General features: G+C 41.5%; 1 protein-coding gene across 5 annotated transcripts in view; it reads right to left on the bottom strand.

Annotated features, from left to right (window-relative positions):
* Nucleotides 1-22,801, bottom strand: part of NAMPT (nicotinamide phosphoribosyltransferase) — a 28,874-nt gene extending 6,073 nt beyond the window's left edge. The window contains exons 1-9 of one of the 5 annotated variants that reach the window (XM_065743608.1): nt 22,652-22,801; nt 12,146-12,302; nt 10,810-10,913; nt 8,029-8,157; nt 7,413-7,571; nt 6,929-7,065; nt 4,238-4,463; nt 2,957-3,076; nt 798-815 (exon numbers count right to left, since the gene is read on the bottom strand). In XM_065743608.1, the coding sequence (XP_065599680.1) occupies nt 798-815; nt 2,957-3,076; nt 4,238-4,463; nt 6,929-7,065; nt 7,413-7,571; nt 8,029-8,157; nt 10,810-10,913; nt 12,146-12,302; nt 22,652-22,711 (1,110 nt within the window). In that variant the 5' untranslated portion in view covers nt 22,712-22,801. Of the gene's footprint in view, nt 1-797; nt 816-2,956; nt 3,077-4,237; nt 4,464-6,928; nt 7,066-7,412; nt 7,572-8,028; nt 8,158-10,809; nt 10,914-12,145; nt 12,303-18,679; nt 18,772-21,574; nt 21,843-22,651 lie in introns of those variants that run through there. The other 4 variants (XM_065743607.1, XM_065743611.1, XM_065743610.1 and 1 more) reach the window with 4 other exon arrangements.
* Nucleotides 22,802-26,007: the final 3,206 nt, after the last annotated feature.

Here is a 26,007-nt window from a genome sequence, read left to right as displayed (position 1 = left end):
TCAGAGACTTAACTTAGACAGAACACCTTGAACAACGTTCCAAAAGATGTTAAGCAGAAATTTATTCTGTAATGATCTTACAATAGGGCTTTCCTCAACCTAATGGTAGCTGCTTACTCAGCCTCATTCCAGAAAGCAAGCAGAAGGACTCTTCAGCCCCAGTCCCCTGACCTTTGCCTAAGGAAGGAACCCTTCAGAAACTGTATCTTGAACAAATAGTGCCTCTGTATGGGAAAATCCTGTGCAATTTAGCAGTAGTTATCACATCCTTCCCAATAGCAGGCCTGTACAAAAGATGATAAGGTTCATGCATTTCATAAGTTACTCTACGTGACAAAGAAATGATAATAAAAATGGACGTCTTCTCATGAAGCATAAAACCTAGTGAGACAGAAAGAACCTAGCCTTGACTCACAAATATGAACTTTGCTCATTTATCACTGTCTTTTGAAAATGCTAATGTTGGTAAACCCCATCCAGACGGATCCAATTCAATCTTTCTGATCTGAAGTCCCCACCCCAAGGAAAAACCAACAGAGAACTATTTATTGTCTTATTTTCTTGTAAAGAACAGGTCTTGTGTTCAGGTTTGACCACCTCCTGCTGACAATTACAAACACAATTAACAATTGTGACTCCAGGTTAGAGGATTTTCTTTCTTTATGACCATTTCAAGACATCTGGAAATTGAATGTTCAAAAGGAAGTCCTTTGAAAGTGTAGTATCTTGTGGAGTTAGCAGATTGGAATGATTTTTAAAGTGAAAATACTAGAAGAAAGTCAGAAAAGGTTCCTTACCTGTTCTACCAGCATTCCCTATTAAAACAAAGAATTTTAAAATCCAGTTTATACTGAGTTGTTTTCTGTATTTTTCTTTCAGCTAGTTCTGATTATTAAATTAGACTGATCTGCAATTACTCATTCTAGCTTTCCTGTTATATGCATTACCCCTCATCAGATCCATAACAGGTCATGCCTAGAATCTAAAGCTGATACAAAATAGTTAGAATGGTCACATTCTAATAGGGGTAAGAAAAAAAGATGGCCACAAGAATGCATTCAGGTTTGTTCATGTAAGCTCCTTCTTAAAAGGTATGAATTATATTTCAAGATTTTTCCTTTAAATGGCAAGCTATTATCCATTCCTTCACAAGTCAGCATAGTAACCTCAGTTTTGCTGACATAAAAGGAAAGAAAAATCCATGAAATTTTAAACACAGCTAAAATAGGCTGCAAACTTGTGGCCTTTCTGCTCCAACATAACTTGCTGCTGCCAAATTAGAAGCATTGCCTTCCTCCTTTTCTGCTTCCACCAGCTCAAGACAATAGTTTCCATTTCTCTTGTATTTTGCCAGTGATTAGTATTCTGTTTTATGGGGCAATTTCATTTATTAAAACAACAGGAAAAAAGTATCACTTTCAGCCAAGTTAGTTTGCTGCATTTGCGGTCTAGGTTAGTTTAACGGTCAGTAGATCAACAGCCAAAGCTGACATGAGGTGCAGAGCAAGATAACAGCCAAGATGAGGTGACAGCGAGGTATATTTATTCTGTGAGCCTTGTGGAATTGGACCCTCTATCTGCTACATTACTGGTAAACTTATTGTGGTTTAAGTTCTGTTTAAAAGTCACTGAGAATAATAAGCTTATTCATCAAGTCGCTTCTCTTAGAATCTAACCATAAGACTTATTTCTCATGCTTTGTTTCCTTAAGAACATTAACACAGATTATTCTCAGAAAGCTACAGGAACAAAGGTTGCTTTAAAGATATAGGTTCAGGTACAAAACTGTGGTGTATGACTACACTATGGCTAGTACATCAGGAAACAACCTCAGTGTGAAATGCTCTCTATGGATTTGAGTGACAAACATCTCTGGAGTTCTATGGTCGAGGTTAACACGATATGCTTGCATTAAATACGCATATGTCTTCTAGCTGGCTTGAAACTAAACTTGCTTTCTCTCACACTCCTAACGCGAGAAGCAGCAGAAGTCAACTTTGCTAATAAGAACCTAAAGATCTGTCAACCTGAGAAGCTAAGATAAGCATCAGGATTAATTTTACTGGATTTAAGTTTATCAAACATTTCTGGCTTTGAACTCTAACACAATTAAAGATGAAAAATGCACGTCAAACCTTATAAAGTCAAGCCCTCCTTTATCCTCCTCATCTGCATTGTATCAGCTAGTATCTCCTTCTAGTAAATAGTAATGAAGTTTTAACCAGCTTCTAGCATGCAGCAACCACTAAATAACTAGCTTTTGTCTTGCTGAAGTGGCACTTGTCGTGTAATTACTCAAAGATTATGTATATTTACCAGATCCAGGCACCAATGGTCCAACTAGTGGTGATAGGTGGACAGTCGGGACTGTATGATCTTGCAGGTTTTTACCAAACTTGGTGATTCTAATTTGATTCAGACCACAACCTAATCTGTTATTCATATTTTGGGGGGTTTCAACCAATAGAATCCTTACTTCCCTTACCTTTCTTTTTAAAAGGTCACCTTTAAAATCCACACCTTCAAAATTCCAAGTACAAACACTCATCAAAGCATTCATAACTAATGAACCCAACCAGTTAATTACTACTATTGCTGCAGCACAGCAATCATGCAGTGTGCTTTAGGTGTCACTGAGGGGACCAAGCATTGCCAGATTTTTATCTGAATTAGGATTGACTAGCAGGACAAAAGCAAACAAAAACCTGAGACAGCACGAGCAGAAGGGTTACAACACTAAGGTTAGGATATGCCTTTTAGTTGCTTATGCATGTTAATTATTCCCTGCAGGGTTTAATGAGTGTGTTTTACACAGGAGGATATTAAAGCCAACGTCCGGGACAAAGGGCAGGGAGGGGTCAGTAGTGAAGCTGCAACATGTGACTAGTCATAACAGATTCCAGATTAAATAGCAACAGTGCCAGTATCACCCTGACACTGGAACAGGATCTCTCACCTCTTGCAAGGTGTTGATGTCCACGCCATCCCCTTGAATAACTCTGAGATATGGCGGCAGCAATTTGTAGCCTTTAGAGTTCTCTGTAATGGGAAACTTCTTCCCTAAGATCTCTAAGACCTACAGAAAAGGAAGATAGTTCAAAATAAAAGTAAAAAAAATGCCTTTCCAATAAAGAAGCAAGTTTTCACATTTGATTCATTAAAGCAACAAGAATGCACAAATCCATAAATATATTTAAAGCAGGATATGTGGTTATATCTAACATAGGCACACAAACAAAAAGCACACCAGCCATTGTGGCAGAAGTCATTAGATTAAAGCAGTCGTAGAGCAAAAAACCTTTATAAACATGTACCCAAAAGCTAATCCGATCCACACTTCCCCTCTTCCTCTCTTTCACTGCTGCCCTTTATTGCTATTTAGATGTCAGCTGACAATCCTGCTCTTTTTTCTACCACCTTTAAGGTGGGGTGAAGGAGGCTTTCAGTTTTCTAAGATTTTCTTAGCCAGAAATTAAATGAAACTCTACAGATGGGATTTTTCTTACTTGCTACGATGAAGACTATTCAAAGCTCTTATTTGTGATGTCACTCACCCCATAAGAAAGAAAAAAAACAACCAACATTAAAGCTGCACAGATTTGATAGAATACCAGTATCCCTAAAATCTTCCATACTTATTAAAACAGTGTGGGCAGATACTCAAATTCAGATGTACCAACAGTTTTTATTATTTAAAACCTTCAATACCCGTTATACTCTGCATACAGTTAGAAGGCCAGACAGTTTTCAACATAAAGTTCACTTGTCATTGACTGAAATACAAGTCAGGGAGGAGACTGTTTAATATCTATTTGCACCTTAAAATGTTAGATTATACAAGACTCCAAGATACCTAAGAAAGAAGTCTTACCTGCCTGATATTTGTATTAATACAAATAAGGAGGCAAAAAAAGAATAATTGTTTTTAAGTGAGGAAAGACTTCTCTCTACAGTATAATTCCAGCATCATTAGAAGAACAAGACTGGTAACTGTTATAAAAGCTTCAAGGAATGGTATGTGAGAAGTTTGTTTTTTTTTTAAATGAAAATAATGAAGTTATTTTGACTGCAAAGGAGTTGCCATATCTGTGTCTCCTTTAAATATAAGTTTAGATTTGTTATAGGTATCCTTTTCAAAGCATACTAAGCTAGAACATTATGTTTACTAACCAGCTAGTCATTAGGAAGGACAATTGTTTGTTCTGTAATCTTGTATATAAAGAACTTAAAGCATTACCTTTAAAACAGTGTCAAGGGGATTCCCAGAATCTGGTCTAATAATAAGTGGTGCCTCTGGACTTCGGCCTTCAATTATATGCCTTAAGTCGTCGCCCCATATTTTTTCACAAGCATTATAAATGTCGTAGCTGTCACTAACCACAGATACAGGCACTGAAGAGAACTGCGTCACTATGTGTTCAAAAGCATCTTTTTCATGATCCTTCCCCCAAGCTGTTATGGTACTGTGAAGTTAATTGAAAAAGACACATTAGAGCAGCATTTGTGTTAAATTGCACATTCTGCATTTCCTAACGGAAATAAATCAAGATAAGAATAGGCAATGTGATTGCAGGACAGCACAAATTATGTACTTATGAGTTCTGTCTTTCATGGATAGCAAACATACTAATCTCTGGCAGCTCAAACACTGGATATGCAAAGCTTCTTTAACACATAACTTAGCTTTACTTATTTACTTTTTGTATTTGTGAGAATTTCTCTTAGATGTGAAATTCAGACGATTAAGGAATTACAAATGCAAGAACAGACCATCTGCTCTGTCAACTTCAGACTATCAAATGGGAAGTAGAAAACTAGCAGCACAAATTAGAAGAACCTTAAGATTTTTTTTTTAATTTATTTTGGATAACAATTTAAAACCATTAAGTTCTCTAACACAAAGCTTCTTCCAGAAGAACCTCAGAGCATTACCCTTGGTACAAGGGTACAGCCAAGCACACAAAATGAAGTTGCTAAAAGAGGCAGTAAGTTACTGAATGCCAGTTGATCTGCAGAGGCCATCTGTACGTAGCTGGCATAATCTACATCAATAAATTCTGTGTGAACAAATAAAACACACTTATATAAACCACAGGCATGCAGTAAGAACTAGCTCACATTGCAGCCTTCGCCCCAAAATGCTAGCATTAACTTTTCAGCAGATGAGCACTGGGCCACAGGAGCAAAGAGACAACACAAAATTACTTTCCAGGAGGCTGGGGCAGTCAGGAACAACCCAAGTTGTGTTCCAGAAGAAGCACCACATGCAGCTCCACCTCAGACTGGAAGTTGTGGAGCAGCAGAACAAATCTACAGAAATTCAGGTCTCTTGCAAAGACCCACTTTGTGTACCAGCTTGAAAACAGTGACTGGTCTGCATAAGACAGCTCTCATGCTACCACTTCTACATGCTGTGCAAAAGATGCTTCCATGCATTCTCTTTTATTACACATAAATTGGATCAAGTGACTGTAAAATTATTATTTTTCTTAATTCACTGCAGAGTTAAGCCAAGAGAAGCATCAGGCATGTTTTGTTACTTCCACATCAAGTAGCAGCTCTAGAACAGCATTATAGCAAGGATCCAGATAGGGAAATGAAACAAAGTACCTTTAAAACTGATCACAACCCTATTAGAACTACTGCTGTAAGCTTTCCTGTTAACTTTCTTGAAATTCTGAATAAAATCCTCTATTCAAAAGGAACTGTATTTGTACTTGCTAAGAAAAAACAAGAGGTTTTTCCTTCCTTTGTGCTTATTTCAGTATGCAGACACAAGTGACATCCAAAAATTTTCAATCACTCCTGACACTGTAAAAGATTCCAATATCAAAGCAGAGGTCTTCACCTCAAGTGCCTGTCTCAGATTAACTCCTTACTCTCTATTTGTTGAGAATGAATTTGAGAACGATATTGAGAATGATATTATTTCCTGAATCCAATATGCTGATAGGAAACTGCAGAACAAGGGAAACATAGTGGGAAAGTTGTACCCCATATGGTTTTTCACTTTATTTTAAACATAAAATTGTAACTGTGAAATTTGTAACATGAATCCTCAATATCTTTTACCCATGAGCATTCAGGTTCCATTGAAAAAGTCATCTACATTCAGAATTATATAATTTATCCTGAATTGGAAGGGACCCACCACAAGGATCACCAACTTCTACTTCACACTCTGTTAGGAAGACCACAGTTTTGAATCGTGAGAACAATTTGAGCAGATACGAGCTGAAGGACAGGAGGCTTGCATAAATGCAAGCTCAAGAACAAAACGTGGAGGCCACAAAGCTTGTTGTCAAGTGAAGATAAGAAAGTAGAATAGATGTCCTGTTTTTGAAGATAAAATGGCAAAACAGATGCCTCAGCTCAACATAACATCAGTTGGAACCGGTTTGGGCTACCTACCACCTTACAGGTTGGAAATTTACAGCGAGAATGACTCTTAGTTTTAATCCCATGAACACCAGAGATGTCAATCATTTCCTGGAATTTCTGTCCACGTCCTTGGAATGTAATGAATACGTATGTGCTATGCCTTCAAACATGTAGTCATTTCTCTCTTTGGTGTGCATGTTTGGTGAGTGATCCCCACACACCCAGCGCTGTAACAAAGGGAATACCTGCTTGGCATAACTCATGGGTGTTTCAAGTTACTTTGTTGGATTTTTTTCAGCTTCAGTTTTAAAACATGTGCAGTTAAAAACAGCCACACCACTGTTGAGCCCCTAAAACACACAGACGCATCAGTACAGAACACTTTAGCTTCAATATCTGCATCAATCAAATAGAGTATGGTGTAAATGAAACAGCTTAAGATGAAGAGAAGCTTTCACTTTCCTTTAAGGTGAAAAAAAAGCAACATTCCTAGACAAAGATTAGCAAGTTTAAAAAAAAAAATTTTTTTTATTGTCAGAAATCCTACCTGTGTTCAGCAGCTGGAACAGAATATCCAGGAACTGGATCTTTAGTTCCATAATACTTCTTAATTAATGCAATTCCAGCTACAGTGTCTGTTCCTTTGAAGTTCACCAAATGAGCCGAAGCTCCTATTCCTGCAGTCTGAAAAAGATGCAGCTTTCAGTTGCCAGGCCAAATATAGGAGTCTAAAATCAGTTACTGGCTAGCACCAATTTGAAACAGCAGAACTGACTTGGTTCCTCTTTCACCAATGCACTCTTCATACATTTAAAAAGGAAAGACAATTTCCACAGAGAAGAAGGCTCTCCCTTTCTGAACTGTTTCTGAGAATTACTACACATGCCCAGATCCACTCCCTCCATGTAAATACAATCGCAGCATTCTGTGAATTCACAATTTCACTGTTGCACACAATTACAATTGTTAAATACTCACTGCTGTCCTTTATAGTTTACAGACCTTCCAAATTATTAGAAAAGCTGTATTACCTCTTGTGAAGAAACTCCTCTGTAGCCGAAATCATGCAGTTTATACTCCAGTCCTTCCAAGCTGCCAGAAGTCTCCAGCAAGTATTTGGCCAAAATCTTTTTCTGCTCTCTAGAATTTGTAGCCACTGTGATCGGATACCACGACTGAACAAGGATAGTCTAAAGCAAAAGCCCAAAACATTATTAGGCATGCATTAAGTGAGAGTTTTTGAATCCTAAGTAAACATTTGCTCAGGTACAAAGAGGGCTATTTATTTTCATCACCCGTTCAGAAAGCCTCCAACAGTTTACTTTAGGTTAAAGTAATTAGGCTTTATAATACCTTTATAAGGCAGGGTAATACTAGCCATCCCAACAGTTATTGCTCCCAAGCCACAGACATGTACAACTCCATTCTTCCTCCTTCCTTTACAGAAAAGCTACTGCTGTAAAATTATTACAGTCACTCGCCAGGTAGGGAGGAAAGGTCTGTGTACAAGAACTAAAGGAAGAATCAAGGCTTACTTAAAGCAGAAAATTAAATCTGTCAGAACGGAATTTAACCTCTAATTTAAGTCCATTAGTTTTTTTGTTTTTTGCTTTTGTAGAAAAAACATGCTAACTTCCCAAGACTGACCTCAATCCAGTTCGTGAGCCAGTAGCATTCTGGATCTGTATTTTCTACTGTGAAGAGAACATTTCCTCTGGGAATGACAGAGCCCTCGGGAACAGCCTTTATTTCTATAGGAAGATGGCCATCATATTTCTGTGTGAGAAAGAGCAATGTCATTAAGCAATAGGAAGGTTACATACTACTCCTCTTACTTGATTGCAGTAGATAAAAGTCAGTCTGTGAGTCTTCTCGTAAAGCTTTTTATTTTCTTCTTTTTTTCTAATCTAAAATATATTAAAGTCTACTTAGATACTGACCAATTTAAATAAAAAACCCAACCTATGAATAAAGGAGGAAAACTCTAAAGAACAAAAGTCTCTTCATCAAATCAAATGAAGGTTTTCAATTGCATTCACTGGCAAATTGAGGCAGAAGGGTTAAAATATTGCCTAAGAATACGTATACTCCATTCACAGAGTAGGAAATAAGAAATACTTTGTAATCATTTTCTTCAGTGCTTTCACCTGAACTAAAGAAAAAGTTAATATCTAAGCCTTCAAAAAGCCATAGTAGTTTTGTTCGGTATAGATGCGTTATTTATTAATTTACTGGAGTAGGATCTGTTTGAAAGAATGTTTTATCACCTCAATTATTCACTAAACATGAAATCCAGACTTTAAGTATCACTCTACGTCAAATTCAGTCTTTCATCCTTGGAAACTAAATATTCTATGGAATACGTTTTTGCAAAAAGGCAGTTGAGAACAGTAGCTCTAAATCAGTAATTATACCTTTCTGAAACAGCTTTCTAAGCTAAACCAGTAATACTTAAAACATTTTGCACGTTAATACTTTTTGACAGAAAGCAGAAAACAGAAAGCTTCACAAGAGATATTACTTCTTTAAAGGCAACAAAAATTGCACAAAAAATTGCACAACTTTTGAGAAATTACACAGATTCTTAACTAGCATCAACACACGTTCTCCAGTGCCTGAAACACATTAAAAAAAATCTCTTACATACTACAGTTAAATTTCTTATGAAATGCTACATGCTGAAGCAAATTGCATTTATACACCACCCAGGCTGTGGGGTTTTCAGACTTGGAGACGACTGTTCTAGTTCAGTAAAGGACAATAAGACCTTCCAAAAGGCTCAAAAATATTTAGTAATGATTCAATGAAGTATACCTAAGTGGAAAAAAACCCACAAGATCTAGAAGTTCCTACTGATGCTGGTTTTGTCCATGAAAAGCAGTAAGACTATATCATAACAGTATAGTATCATCATTTCTGGTAAGCATTTTGGGTAAAATGCATAGTACTTATTAAAATTATTTAAATTATTATAAATATTTATATTAAAATATAAATATAAATTATAATATTTATTTATTATTTATTTTAGTACTCCCCTAGCACAAGAAATTAAACAACAGAGCAGGCAATGGTAGGTTTATAGAGTATAGAGAGCAGAAGGGTCTCTGTGCACGTAGGGACATTCAGCACACAAAGGAAACTTACTCTTCCAGTTCAACAGATATTCACATCTAAGACCAAAAAGGGGAATCATATTTGTTTTAATATGAATCACTTTGGCAAGAAAACACAAGCAATGATAAACTGTATTCACAGCAGACACGTAGAATGACTGTTTTGACCAAGGCAAAAGCATGCACTGAAATAGGATTAGTTAAATAATGTTGAAACTCAGTGTGGACAGACATGTAGCATCACAAGGCACTGATTCAGTTTAGCAAAAGAGGGATCAAGATTACTTTAAATACAAGTGAGAGCAGTCCACAATGCTTAAGGTAGCTTAAATAAGAATACAGTTTGAATTAACATCTGTAGTTACTTCAAAAGAAGACAAGGGTTCCATGAATCTCTGGATCAGTATCTCTTCGCAAACACCAGTTTCACTTAACTTACTGCAATTCACAAAATTAGCCAAAATTCACCGTTCTCTTGCACACCTGATGGTTCAACCCTTGCTGCAAGATGACATCCAGATATATTCACCAACAGATGCCACCATAAAATGCAATCAGTCAGGGTATTGATAGGAAAATAAACTCAGGGGGCTAAAAATTGTTTGCTGGCGTCAAACGTCATTCATTAGAATTCACAACAAAGCTTAGCATTTAATTCATCTGCAGAGATTAGAACAGCTCCAAAGAATTCTATCAGCCTGAATATGCTGGTTTTACAGAGAGAGACGTTTGTAATTACCTGAAGATTGACATATTTACAAACATAAGAGAAATACTATAAAATGTGGAAAAACTTGGAGGGATTTGTGTGTCAAGTCTTGTATTTTGTAATAGAGTTGAACTGAAGTACCTCTGAAAAACCTGGAGACAATTGAACAAAACACATTTACACATTTTCTGGAACTATTTCCACATGCAAGATGCTGTAATGCTTTCTGCATTAGAATTAAAACAGTTATGATTAGTTACAGACAGCAATACAAACGACGCAACTAAGCACTAGACACCAAATTATAAACAGAGATTGGTCAACAAGCCCCCGCTTACTCTAATCTGGCTGATGGCAGCCATAAGCCCTCATCTCCAGCACAGCCATACCTGTCATCCAAAAGGTTGAGTACTGCTTTTCTCTTACAATTATATCATAATTTTTGACAGCTACTACTCCTGTACACTGTATATAAAAAGCTACATTTACCCACTCTTCAGTATTATGGCTGAAATATCTCAGTTTAAAGAAAAAACTGCCAATCTATTTTATAGTTGATTCATAAATCCTTTGTTAACTTGTCTTATTTTCGTGAAGTTTTACCTCCAGAATATAGTTCCACCCCTTTTCATTGAAGACATCATCTTGAAAGTGCTCCCTATACACTTCTTTGGCTTCCTTGATTTTTTCTTTGGTCACCACTTTACCTGCGGTTTCGGAAACAAATGAAAGCTTAGAAAATAAATAACAAGACATTCATACACAGAAGAGTTACTCTGCCTAAAAAAAAAAAAAAAAAAAAAAAAGAGAGAGAAAAACCATGGAGAACATATCAAATGTAGTATAGTAGCTATGTTTAAATCAAATTTAATTTATTATTTAGATTAGGATGCTCAGAAAGCTAACAGCATAAACAGACTTGTGGTCTGCAGGTGGCTGAGGGACAATTTCAGATCTTCTGTCTTTTATAATAACAGCTAATAACTCATCATGAGTTTTGTTTACCACTCGTTTTCCTGGAATAGTATAGCAATTATGAAACCAACACACTCAACAAGACATAGCCTGCCTAGCACAAGGCTCCAGCTATACTGCTCCAAGAGAATCCCTGTGGAGATGCCTTAAAAATCAGTATCTGATTAAGCACTTCTGTGATGGAAAAAGACAGACTGACCTGATTACTTGAGTAAGCACTGCTATTGCTTTAGGACTAATTGTCTATTTGCAATGTTAGAGGACAGTCCTCAGATTGCTAGAGAAGAGGTAAGATTAAGTTCTGATTTTAGTTTAATCCCAACATTCGGCGGAGATATTTATGGATTCTGGATATGACAAAAGCATGCAAGCTACATGGCTATGGCTTTCCTTCTAAAGCTTGGCAGAAGGCAATTTGCATTCAGGTCAGAACAGGTGATATTTACACAATGCAAACAAAACCCAAGTAAAATCTTAAATACCACCACAGAATTTTCAAATGTTACTGCCAGTAAAACTGAAAACTGCCAATATTGAAAGCAAGTTCACAGGTAGCTGCCATATTAAATAACCTGAGTGGCTACAGAGCAAATACAGATTAAAACTTGCATTCAGAAAACATGAAATGTATCTTCTTGTGATTCCAAGAAGTTTGTTCCATTTCCATTCATCTCAATTTAGCCCACTGAAGGTGGCGTAGAAACACCTCTTCATTTCTAATAATTTATTGTCATAAAGAAAGATAGAAGGAGGGTGCCTGAATGTAGAAGTCTATATCATTTTACTGGGGTGGTCATCTCATTTTCAGAATCACATAAATTCAGCCGCCTTATGGCTGTCACTATCAGTAACCTACCAAGCAAGATAATCTGGACTTGTTTAAATCATATGACACCAGTAAAGCTTGAGAAAAATTAAGGTATTTATTTACAGGTAGGTTTTTACTGGAATTTGAGATAGTTACCTTTTAAGTATTTATTCAGAATGTACTGCAAACCATAAAAAACAGTTTCTTCATACTTCACTTTCCTTAACTTGGAATTTTCAGTCTTCTTCTCACGACATTCAAAGTACGAATATACTTTGCTTGTATTAGGTGGATATTGCTTGTAGTGTGTAACCTACATTAAGAAAAACATTGCTAAGTGCTTGAAACAACAATGTAAAAGACAAAAGAAATCAGAAGTCATTGGGCATATTACGGTTTTCAGCAGAGCTCTACCTCCATGTTAGAGCTCACAGGAACTCCAACTCTTCTGACCTATTTTCCTCCACCCATAATCCACATAGTAAGCATTTAAGGGACAACCCCTCCTGTAGCCTTCAGATTTTCAGTTCAGAAGTCTGTCTCCTTTATCTCATTTTCTTTGTTTTTGCAACAGACCTTTTTTCCCCAGTACCCTTCATGTCAGCTCTTCTATTGCCCCAACTCTGATTCACTGGGAAAGACATCAATGGCTTGTGTTTCAGGACCAGCACTGAGCACTCACCTGCCCAGACAGTTTTCTCTCCACTACACTTGGCTTCCTGCAGCTATTGGGCTTGGCTACAAAGTTGTCTGCCACTACCAACCCAGAGATAACCTTTCAATTAAATACAAGCAGATAAGACTATAGTCATGTAGTTCAAGCGAAAGCCATCCAGGCTCAAGAAGGCACTGACATGTCCAAATGCCTCATTCACCATGACCAGAGCAGACTTCCCAAACCCAAATGATGTCGGTGACAGCTCACAACCCTGTTACTGTTGGGAAATCTGCTAAAAGAGATGCCTGAGGTTTTCACCTCCCCCAGACTTCTCATTCTGTGGCAGAGACAAGCTCCATCACACAACAAAATCTGAAAAGGTGCTAAAAATACATCAACAGTCTTCAGAAAAGCCAGATTTGACCATGAGATGAACGTAACTTAATTGCTGCTACTTCTTACCCCAAATAATCTCAAGAAGTGTCATTTCTAATACCCACAGGAAACCTGATAAGGAATACCAACGATTTCTTCTTTGCTGTCCTGTCTTTTTAAACTGCACCTCTGACACTTTCAAAACAAAAACATTTGAGTTTCCATTACCTGTATTGCTAGAACTGTATATTAAGAATTTTAAAAACAGTGGGTTCAATTCCTCTCAAATGTCACTTCTATTTAGTATTTCACTCAGCTTGGATAACCAACTAGACAGCTCAATTGCATTTTCTGGTTCTTCTACAGCACCAGTTGCGTTTGGGCTTCCAATGCTGCAAGGAACAGTCAAATAAACAAAAAGGTCAATTTATAGATCTTTCCATTATCTTTACTTGTATGAGGTTTCCAAGGCCAATCAAATAAAATCCAAGGTTGTAATGGCAAGTTATCAGCCTTCACTTCAAACAAAGCACTGCTGAGCAGACATCAACAGAGTGCAACCTATTCTGCTCCAATTCCACAACCACCCTGAAGAGGGAATTACTAACTAGTTTTTAGACTTAGTTCTAGCTATTTGGAAACATCTCACTCCATATACTTTAACACATCTGTCCCCAGTTCTAGGCACAACTAGGAAAAAAACTAACACTGCCAGCTCAGACAGTTCTGTTCACATACAAAACCCACAACCACAGAAACCTACTATGCAATGTTTTGAAAAAATATCACATCCTTCTGACTAACAGGAATATGGACATACACACAATTCCCTTACAGAAAACTAAGTTGGTCTCAGAGGAAAACATAACAAATGAGAAGGTTCATTTACTTCACAACACAGACAGCAGAATTCCTTGCCTCACGCTGTTGCTGCATGAGTTACTGTGACTGTATGAGAAGTCCCAGTCTTTTTTGTGACCATGCAAGGGACTGGACTTTAAGCTGGAACTTCATTTTATTGTACCACTTACAAATACTGACTTTGCTTGAATTCTTCATCCTTCTGGGATGCTATAGCTTCATGATTTCAGAGTAAGCACTCAGCACAGAGCTGACAAACAAAGATGCATAGAGCAGACACTCCAAGAACAATTCCCAAACCAGTACCTGAATTCCTGGAATGTGCTCTGGAACAAAACAATGTAATGCTGTTTTGTCCACAACGATTCAAGCAAGACAAAACACCACATCCATGCGAGAATGTTTACTCAAGTCTCTTTAATAACATTTAATGACCCAAATTACTAACACAGGCATGTTTTTGCAGTTAACATTTGCCTTATAATGAAAGCTTGCATGATCTTCCACTACTGTCTTTGAAACAACCTGTGACTTCAGTCATTTAAAGACATCTCCTCCAGCTACACTTTTCTGTTCATCAAACGAGTTACAGGGCCCAAGTTAACTTATGGAGTGCAGTGCACACACTGAGCTGGTGCCACCTTTCCCTGATGCATTTAAATCCTTTTCCATAGGGTCTTCCCATTCTAGCTCTGCTTTGAAGCATAACTGCAGAACACAGCACTCTGGCAGTACATGAGCAGAATATGAGGGCTGAAACCTAACTGGAGAGCTAACAGCCAGAGTTATCCTTCATGCAGCATGCCTGGGGAGACTGCTCCTCCAGACTACCTTGCAGTAGTTTTGTCTCTGTTGTTTTGGCCGAAACAAAACCAAGACGACCAAAACACAGAAAGAAAACCTCAAATGCACATCCATCAAACATTAAATAACAGGTTTTGCTAATTTTTCTAACTTCAGATTAGACCTCATTCTTAAAGTATATAGCCCTTACCATCCAGGAAAGTTATTTCTAAAGATGCAAACTTGTTTCAGTTTGAAAGAAACTGATACATTTAATCAATTGAACTTCATCAAGTACTTGACAGAGATCATTTTACAAGAGTAGTAATTTGTAAGACATAGTCCTATTCTTCACATGTTAGAATCTATTTAAACAGTGAAAAATACACCTGCCTGGCAATTAAGATATTTCACACCTAATCAAGTCTTCGTAATTTTGAACATGTGTGCTTCCTTCAATATTCCACAAAGCTACGTGTTTCCTCTATAAAACCAGAGCGCCCACTACACGCCCACAAGGCTCTCATGGACTTCACAGTACTCAGACTCAACCTCATTCTTACAGCACCACACCTTCCAACTGCTACTTACCTCAGGCACACAGTACAGGTAGGTGAGAAGGTAACCACAAGACCCATTTTCTCCTGCTCTCAATGTGTTTAACCACAACAGCCTCCAGATCCAATGCCAAATGTCCAGGCTTCCACTATGCTAAGCCACGTCATCATTCTGAACCTTAAGGCGCATCCATCAGCTGAAGGCCCCTTGTTCAGTCTATGCTGCGCTTACAAGCAACCAGGCAGGGCACTGAACCTGGAAGGCACATCTGTCTACAACGCATCACGGTGGCTCTGCCCATCAGTGGGCATTTCAGGACATCTAGGGCACCGGAAAATGATGCACATTCACTACAGTGATGGTCAGAAGGTTGTGTAGGAAGTCAAATGGCAGTCTCATCTGGTGGGTGGCAACCCTGCCCTTGGCAAGAGGGAATTGAATGGGTTTTGAAGACCCTCCCAACCCAAGCTGTTCTGGGATTCTATGAAATGTCTGTGGTAAAAAAAAAAAAAAAAAAAAAATTAAAAAAAAAAAGAAAAAGAAAAAGGATCACGCCCCAGGAAACAGGAACATGTCACAGAAGAGACAAAGAATGGCACTGGGGAAAACAAAACAAACAAACAACACACAATACAATCATCCACACACACAAAAAAAGACAACAAGGCACTTGGACAATAAAAGATACGCTTTCAAAAGCGCCTGAACTTTCCCTGCTGTCAGACAACATTTTGCAACTCCCTGTGTGCTACAGAGAGTAGAAAGAACAATCGATGACAACAGATGGCATTTGAAATGTATTTCATGTGACTTACAGACTGGGACAGCGTTGATAAATCTATGCTTTCAGGTAGTGGCTGACACAAGCTGGACCTGTACAGACAGGCTCTTGATAAGCAGCAGTGACTCTAAGCTCTATAGGAAACCCCCATTTCTACAGAAACAAAAACCAAGCAGAAGTTCCCACTGAGATTAAGAGACCCTTACAAGAAAACAGAACTCCAGAATATGTTCAAAGGTCTTTTGATACTTAGTTCAAAGACTGTGGCTTAGGTTTTGTTTCCACAAATTTCAACAGTCCTAGAACAACCATCTACAACAAGGTTATGAATTTTGACTGAAAAAGGCACTTTAATTCTCCAGCTGTGATAGCTCCTTATTAAATTTAATCCAAATAAAGGTGTATGCTGGACAAAGAATACCTCTATTCAATTAAATATAGCAGAAAAATAATATGAAGCACAAAATGGATTCAGAGCAGCCATCCAAGAAAACACACCAACTATAAGAAGTTTAAGAGAAATGAATTAAGAGGTACTCATGACAAAACAGTGAGAATTGAGACAGAGGTGGTATTTTTTTTTAAATAGGATATGTAACAAGCATAATAAGCATCTCTGTTCGCAAGCTTTGTTGTACAAGAGTTTGCAGTGAAATCCTTTAAAAATGTTATTTAAGTCCATACATGCCAACCATTTGAGAATATGAGAAACCCAGCTCTGACCTCAGCAGAGCAATCTGGTGTGCTCACATTCCTGGTGCTCAGCTGGGTGCTATCATGAATCATCAGAAAGATGCTTCTAAGCTCCTTCGGTAGCAAAGAAAACAAAACCAGTCCAGGGCTGGCCTGTGCTGTTACAAGAGATTATACCAGCTCAACTAAGAAGGTACTTGAACTTTTTGCAGTTAGTCTGAAAACTCTTCATTGCAAAATGGGTATTAAAAAAAAAAAAACACCATAGGCAGATACTGCAGCCAAGGTCAAAGCAGCGTGGTCCTAGAAGTCAGTAGGTGGGCCACTCAGCTGGAGCACTTCAGGATCTGCAGTACATCACTAGAGCATGAATTAGGGGCTGGTCAGTGTCCTGCCAGCCTCGTTCACATGCGAAAATGGGCAACAGCCATGACAGCATAAGGTGAAAATTGATACAAACAAAAAGAGAGCCAAAGCTCTGGGACGTGGTATCAGAATGGCTTGTTGAATTAACCAGTACTGGGAAACGTTTATCTGGGGGATTCTCACCTCCAAATACAGTGTGCTGAGTTAGGTAACTTTCCAGCAGCAGTGCCTCAAGCATTTATCCTGGACAGACTCATGTGAAGCACCCCTTAGACTCTCTCTCATTCTGGCATTACCTGCCATTTGAAAATTCACGGGAAAAGATGGAGGCCATGATTTGAAAGACTACACCACCTAACTTTATTGGGTGTTTAACTGACGGAATGGTTCAAAGCAAAGGTTGCCAATAACTTACTCTGAAGACATAATTAACAAACAGCAGAGGAAACAAACCAGTACATAGGATAAACTAACAGGCTACAGTTGAGACAGAAGGCTGATTCTGTACCAATTTCTGTATTTTAGCATATCCATTATCTCATATAGGTAAAAAAAAAAAAAATCACAGAATTGTAGGGGTTGGAAGGGACCTCCCAAGATCACGGAGTCCAACCCCCTGCCCGAGCAGCTCCCTAGCCCAGGTTGCACAGGTAGGCGTCCAGGTGGCTCTGGAACATCTCCAGAGAAGGAGACTCCACCACCTCTCTGTGCAGCTGTGCCACTGCTCCGTCACTGCACTGGGAAGAAGAGGAGAGTAAGTAAAAAAAAAAAAAAAACCTAAGGGATCAGTCAGTACTACAATAAATAATGAAAGCATGTGCATGCAGCTAGATTTCTGTGGAATCTGCACACAACAGCAAGAGATGCTCTAAAGGGATCGCATTCACATTCATCTACAAAACAAGGTCAACAGTAAAGCACCATAACCAAAGCTATTCTAAAACACTCAGAGAAAATTAATGTTTTAAAATGTTTTAGAATGTTTTAAAAGTAATACTTTACAACAGACCTGTCACCAAAAATTCCCATCTTTTATATCCAAGATTATCATAACAAAGATGACAAATGCCTCATCCTTACAGCTTACATGTTTTTGTGTAGTGGTAGTATTTCACGCACAGCTACAAGCTTCATGTTTCTTGATTAAAAATGAAAGACATTTCACTTTTCAACAAGGAAAGATGCAATGACTGTGCAGAGGTGCACTTCCCATTAATTTCAAAATCGTCCAAATCCCATACAGTCACAGCATTCACATAAAACATTGATGACCGGACAACCGAACAGGAACATGAAACTGAGTTAAAACCTGGAAGGCAACAGACCCTGAAATAACAAAGATTGCCTCATACAAGGAATGCTAGGCCAGAAACTTCCAATACTTCCATTGCCAGAATTACAGGAGGCAAAAGAACACATTCACATCCCATCCCCACCAAAATATTTTAATTAAAATAAATATAGACATATATTTGCTCCTAAGAAGAATAGTATGCCATCACTAAGTACTAATCAAAACCAATAAAGAATACTCATGACACTTCCTTGCATACCCATAGCCTTATAAATAACAAATGTACAGGCTGTCAGAGCCTGAGAATAAACACAGACTCACATGAAACACTTCAGATGTGCTCTTCTCCATCCACGTGGAGTAAAAGAAGTCATTGGAATGACATACTTGAAATTCAACACAGAAGATGCACAGGTTTTGTTTTGTTTTTTTAAGAAAAAAAGAAAAAAAGAAAAGAAAAAAGAAAATATCTTTAAGTTTCCTTGAAGCATCCAGAAAGAACTGAATTCTGACACAGATCTCATTTGTAGTCTAGATATCAAGTCAGTTCCTCCTATGGGGTAATTGCATGGCAGCTTATTATAGCTATCAGCTTAATTACAAACCATTCCAAGCAGCAGTAATATGGCCCATTGCTGGTAACAACATAAGCTATTACTGGTTTAGCAAACAAGGTTCAGTCCTTCTGACAGCCCTTCCCCACTCACAGCTCACACCACAGACTGGCCAGTTGTGGGCCTGTCCCTGCACATTCCCACCGAAACCCATCCTGGGCTGGCCCTCCATGGGCACTCAGGTGATGCACTGCCTGGAAGGTTTGTGGCCTGTACACAAAGAAACATGGGATAAACAGAGCGCTGGGAAGCAAAGAAAACAGAAAAAGGCAGCGTGTCAGCAGCACCAGGGATGAAGGAGGTAGAAGACTTCACCAGAAAAGTGCAGGGAGTCACAAGGGGTACAAGGACACGACAACGTGCAGCCCAAACCAACTACTGATGAAAATAAAACCACCACAAAGCAAAAAATAAAAAAATATAAAGAAAAATTATAGGGACTTGTTGGTATCAACAGTGCGTTAAGACAGCAGCCAGCATGTTCAGCTGAGGAACAGTGAGCTTCAAGGAGTCTGCCTGTATCCATCCCCTCCGCTGCAGCTTTTCAACTAGGAGCCAGGATTCGGACATCGAGTGCTTCCCTTTCCAGCAACTATCATATCACCAGCAAGAAATTTCATCGCAAAAAGTATCATCTCTCTACTGGACATTGCCACAGAGCAATTCCCCAGACACTGCTTCACAGATTAATTTTTTGGAAGTCTTATGATCCAAGGAATTAACAACTTCTCTCATTCACCAGTGAGATACAAACACACTGCTCCAGGCAGCCACCACAGACCTGGCAACAGTGGCAAGTAACAGGGAAATCACTGCCGGAGGACTTGGGGAAGCTTAAGAATCTGCAACAAAGTATTCAGATTTTTTCCCCCCCTCTAACTGATGTAAAAACATTTGTATTGTTACTAGGGAGTAGAGAGACACTACACAATTTGAAGCCCTGCCCTGAAATCACGAAGCACCGGTACAGATCTGTGAGCCTCAACTCGAAAAGGAACCACAGCACTGGGTTTGGAGTGTAGTATCTGAAATTCCCCCCCAAGAATGATTCCTGCCCAGAAAAATAGAACTGTACTAGAAATAAACATGGTATTGGAAGTTGGAGTTTGATAATCTTCAGTGACTTAAGAGGAAGCATCCTACAACAGACATACAGACAGGAAAATAGTTGAGGGGGGAAGAGGAATTGGATCAGCTCTTAACAGAAAGCTCCACTGAATCACCCTGCCGTACACCACTTGTTTCTGTTTTCTGATAGACACTTAAACCAGTAATCAAGTTTTCTCTTCACCCCATGCTGGAACTAACAGCACCTGAACACAAACAAATGAGCTGTGCCCAACTAGAGCTCAGATACCAGACCTCGTTACCCACAGACAGTTGCCTTGGACGGGGCTGCACTGTTTGAGATGCTCCACACGTTTTCCTCCCAAAGCTGTTTATCTGCACGTGACTTCTGTCACCACTATTAGTTCACATGGATCTGCATCTACTGCAATGGAATCGTGAAGTAAATTTCTGAACACAAGTAGATGCTTTTCCTCACAGTTTGTGTGTCACATATTGCATAGAAACTGACGCTGTAATGGTGGCAGAAATATTGAGGGGGAAACAAACAAACATGAGATCAATTCTCATTTTTGTTCTAATAGTGTATCCCTGTGTTTGGTAACTCCTGCAAAAAGCCTGACATTGTGCACTACCAGATCTTTTAGCACAATCATACTGAAAGTGCTTTCAGTAAGCGTGCTTCATTGATTAGGAAATGACAGCATCATCCAGGGAGCCAATAAGTGATGTGTGCCCCTGTTACCTAACAGGATAAAAGCAACTACTTAGTTACTCAAAGATGTAAGGGCTCTTAAGGATTGGAATGAAGCATGGGGAGACAATCTGCATGGCCCTAACAGAGCCAAGCAGGTAGCTCCAACTGCTTTTGATATAACATAAAACACTTCAAACCGTCACAGAAAACTTAATCCCAATTCAGTGTGAACTAGAAATAACTCAGCCTTTAATTGACTCCTGGAAGGTTCCTACCACTTACAGAATGTCACTACATCAGCCTTCGTACAGAGGAAACAGAACAGCTTGGTCAGCTATTATTCCAGCACCCCACACTTGCTGCCCCCACCAGCTCAGGCTGCACAGGGCCCCATCCAACCTGGCCCTAAACGCCTCCAAAGATGGGGCATCCACAGCTTCTCTGGGCAGCTGTGCCAGGGCCTCACCCACCTCCGAGTAATGAACTTCCTTTTAACATCAAAACCAAATCTCCCCGCTTTCACTGTAAGGGCATTCCCCCTTGTCACATCACTATAAGGCTGTCCCCCTCCTGTTAGAAGCTCCCTTCAAGTACTGAAAGAGACCACTATCAGGTTTTGCCCAAGACTTCTCCATTCTGAGCAAGTCCAGCTCCCTCAGCCCGTCTTCATAGAGAAGCACTCCAGTTCCCTTAATACGTAAGACTACAACGTAGTTCTTAAGGAGTACTGTACATTGCCAGATTAAGCCCTTAATAAAAGTGGTTTCAGGAGCCTCAAGGAAGCCCTGAGAGAGCTGCTCTGATGTTCTGTTGGTGTCTCCTCATGTTCTAACTCACCTGTTCACAGACTGTGGTGGCACATGCTACAGATTCCTTTACAAAAAGAGTTCCTTTGTGTAACATCAAATAATAATGGTGTCATCACAACCTCAGAGATGAGCTGGCAGAGACGGCAACACAAGCACTCAGAGCACGCACGGAGACTCCTGATGCAGGAGTTTGTCAGTGACAGGACCCGGCCGTGATATAACATCTCCTTTTCTCAGCTCTACTGGATGTCAACACACGCCCAACCCCATACGAGCGGTCAGAGCTCTAAGGAACGACAGCGTTAACAAACGGCAATCGGCGGAGCGACTGCAGCGGTGTTAAGGGCACCGGCCGCCTCCCTGACACCGCAATTCGGCTCCTGAAGGGGAAAAAGTTCATTTGTCACTGCCGGAGTCACAGGGCGCGCGTGTGGGCCGGGCTGGGGGCTCCCCGCCATGGCTGCGCCCGGAGCCACGTGCTCGCGGTAAGCAGCACCGAGCACGGACGGGGCCCGCGGCCGGGCGCGCTCACGTCCCGATGCGCCTAAAGGGCTTCTGGGTCACACCCCGCGGAACGGGAGCGAGCATCTCGCGCGGCGAGACCCCGCTGCCGGGCAGCGCTATCGGCCGCCCCACCGCCTCCCAACGGAGAGCCAACGCACAGAGCCGGCGCACAGAGCGGCCGCCCCGAGCACGTCTCCGTCCGGCGGCTCCTCGGGGCCGATGACGCCCCGCTACAGCGCGGGACGGACAGCGCCGCCTCAGGGCCACACGTGCGCCGCTGCCGCCCGTCCCCGCCGCGGCCGGAGAGTGACCGGTGCCGCCATAGCCGCTTTCACTTTCTCTCTCACCCCGCAGGCACCGGGGCCGCGGGGCCCCGCAGAGCCCCACCGACGTTCCTCTCGCGGCGCTCCGAGGCCGGGAGCGCTCCTTTCCTCCTTCCCTCCGCGGGGCCTTCCCGCCCTCGGCAGAGCGGGCAGGGAACGGCAGCCGGCGGCGGCCTGGCTCGGAGCCTCAGCCGGCGGCAGGCTCGCGGGTTCAAAACGGCGCCCGCAGGGGTGACCCCCCCCACCCCCTCCAGCCCCGTCCCTCCCGCCGCGCCCACCTTGTAGGAGTCGGTGGCGAGGAGGATGTTGAACTCGGCGCCCGCCGCCGCGCACTCCATGCCGCCGAGCCCCGAGCAGGCGACGCCGGCACGGACAGGACTGGGCTGCGCTGCCCGCCGCCGCCAGGCGCTCGGTGCGGGGAGGGGGCAGAGAGGAGAAAGGGGGGATGGCGGAGGGCGGGGCCGGGCGGATGACGGCCTGGAGGGCGGGACCTCTCTCGGCTTCTGGGCGCTGATTGGCCGCGCCGCCGAGCCGCCGGAGGCGGGGCCGTGAGGTCAGAGCGCGCGTGGGCGGAGCCAGAGCAGGGGCAACCTCTGATTGGACGAGCGGTGCAGGGCGGGGGGGGGAGGGCGGTGTGACACCGCGAGTGCGGGGGAGAGCCCCGAGCCGCACGTTCTCTTTCATCGGAGTCCGGGCGGAGGGCGGAGGGGCGGGGCCGGCTTGGTGACGTCACCGCGCGGCCGGTGCGCGCTCTCTCCTGATTGGCCGAGGCAGCGGGGGCGGGGCGAGCGCGGCTCTCGGTGGCGGCGGCGGGGGCGCGCGGTTCGCGGGTACGCGTCCAGGGGCTCCGGTTTCGATTCCTGCGGACACCGCCTGTGGGCGCGATTCCGGGAAGGGGCGGGGCCGGTGCGTGTCTCGGGGCCCCGTTGTAATGCGGGCGTGGGAGGGGCCCTTGTGACAGGTGTACGGAGTGCGTGCTCAGAAAGTCGTTAATTAGCCCTCTGTCTATACTTCGAGTTTCCGGGTACATAGGACTGGAGTGTTGTGTTGTCGTCGTTTTTCTATTTCGTTTTTCTGTTGTAAGAAGTTCAGCACGGGTGGATTCCACTGGTCAGGTTGTCACAGGAGCACGGGTGTCCCCGGAGGTTCGGGAACACGAAGGGGAGAGGTCCCCGTGGCCTGGTCACCGGTAGCAGAGCTGGCAGCAGCTCGTGCTCCGGGCAGAGCCCTGGAAGGTTCGGACCAGGAGCTGTTGTGCCCCTTTCACCAGCCTCTCTCCTCAGTACTGGCCTTCCTTCCTCATGTTCTCACTCTTGCTGCTTGTGAGGTTATCCCCCTGCCGTCGTTTTTCTCCATCGCCGCAGCAGATATGTTGGCATCTCCCAGCTGCAGTTCCTCCCTCGGGGCTCTCCGTGGCTCTCGCTGTGTTTGAGGAGAGCCAGCTCCTCTTTTCCATTGGTAAAACTCATCTTAAAATGCTGTTTACGTGCCAGTCTAGGAAGCTTCTCCACCTTTATCCATATCTGCCTTGAAATGAAGTGCTTTTGGTGGAGTTCTCTTGACGTAATTCCTCTCCTGTTACAGAGTGTCCCATCAGTGCATGAGCGTGATTATGGGGTGGTGTGAAATTGTCTTTACGCACAACTTTGCTGTGCTCTGTTCCAGACCTTTGCACTGAAATCTCATTTACACGTGCGTTTTCCCCCTTACTGTGTCCTTCCTCCACGTGTTCTTTCCTGGTGACATTGCGGCAAAGGACAAATCTCCATTTTTGTTTGGAAAGTCTTATTTTAACGTAAGTCAGATCACTGAAAAGAAAAATAGATTGACTTGATCAGATCCATCTTTTATCTTAACCGTTCCAAGAAATTAGAAAAGCCAGAGACGTACCACAGGGCTTGTTGTTTTTTAAAATCTGACATTTCTCGCTACAGTGTTCTGCTGATAAGCCTTCAGTAGCATAATTAATGATGATTTGCTCAGACAGAATTTCTAATTGTCAGCATCTTCCCCCTCCTCCTGCTGGCTCTTTCTTGGATCTTACAATGCACCCGTACTTGAAGAATGGTTTAATTTAGCTCGTGTGAGCAAATCTAAAGCTGTATCTATAATGAAATATTGTAAAGTTAGGACACTGTAGAGTATTAATAGAAAATAGTATTATGCTGAACAGAGCTGTATTAAATCACACTGCTGGTTAAGAGAACATATTTTACATTTGGAAAAAAAAAAAAAAAGAAATACTCTAGCTGTTGTAGCAGAGGGAGTGTATTACAGCGTGGGAAGAGAGGTGGTCCTGAAGAACCTCAAACACTGGATGTCCGTGCTGTATTTGTCTGTTATCTGTGTAAATGACTTTGGGCTCTTATGTCTGGCTTACTGAAACCAGGATTTGTAATTTATGTAGGCATAACTTTTCTTTGCAGATGGAACCACATTAAGAAATCATGTTCTTCAATTTAAATTGAACTTCAGCTGAATTGTTTCTGACAGCATTTAGCCTGCTGATAGAGCTAAATGCTCTGTCGGTGAGCATCTTCAGTGAGTGAGGATCTTCACTAATGATTTCTATCACTTTCCTTTGACATATGAAACACTTTTAGAGGTACTCATTTTACAAGTTTTTAATAAACAAAACTGGAATTGTAGGTTTTATAAAGTCATATTAATCCAGGGGCATTTTTTTTTTGTCCCCAGGATTTCTTATAAGAAATGATACTCTGAGTAGTAGAAGTGTCCAGTCAGCAGTTTCTATTTCTAAATAAATAAATACGTATATGTAAAGTCTGTAATGTAGTCTGCTGCTGCTTTTGGAAGAAATTTGTCCTGCAAATATGTTCTCAGGTTGATGTATTGTATACAAGGGCAGCCAAATTAAGATGGAGATTAGATCATATCTCTTTGATCACTGTTGCAAAACTGGTTATTTATTTAATCTAGCTGTGAGAATCATGTTGCAGTTACAGAGAAAATCCAAGTGACTGAAATTTCTGTACTTAGATTGAATTTTTCACCTCACCTGAAGAGTTTCTGGTTCTTTTGTTTTGTTTCAGTTTGGTTTGTTTCCTTCAGAGATTCCATTAAGAGGGGCCTGGACAAGCTTGAGCAGTGGGCCCATGTGAACTTCACGAGATTCAGCAAATCCAAATGCAAGGTATTACACCTGGGTTGAAGCAACCCTCACTACCAATACAAGCTGGGGGATGAAAGAACTGAGTGCAGTCCTGCTGAAAAAGACCTGGGAGTAATGGTGGGTGGGAAGCAGACGTGAGCCCACAATGTGCCCTCACAGACCAAAAATCCAGCAGTGTCCTGGGCTGCACCAAAAGCAGAGTGACCAGCAGGGCAAGGGAGGTGATCCTGCCCCTCTGCTCTGCATTGTGAGCCCTCACCTGGAGTACTACATCCAGATGTGGAGTCCTCAGTACAGGAGAGACGCAGACCTGTTGGAGCACATCCAGAGAAGGGCCACAAAAATGATCCAAGGGATGCAACACCTCTGCTATGAGGACAGGCTGCGAGAGCTGGGGCTGTTCAGCCTGGAGAAGAGAAGGCTGCGAGGTGGCCTTTCAGTATCTAAAGGGAAACTATGGGAAAGAAGGGGACAGACTCTTAAGCAGGGTCTGTGATGATA

This window comes from Cyrtonyx montezumae, unplaced genomic scaffold, assembly GCF_038088225.1.
Source record: "Cyrtonyx montezumae isolate F1298 unplaced genomic scaffold, pur_monq_1.0 scaffold_3, whole genome shotgun sequence".
Taxonomy (NCBI): Eukaryota; Metazoa; Chordata; class Aves; order Galliformes; family Odontophoridae; genus Cyrtonyx; species Cyrtonyx montezumae.
The sequence above is the reverse complement of the archived record's forward strand: the minus strand, read 5'-3'. Positions and strand labels throughout refer to the sequence as shown.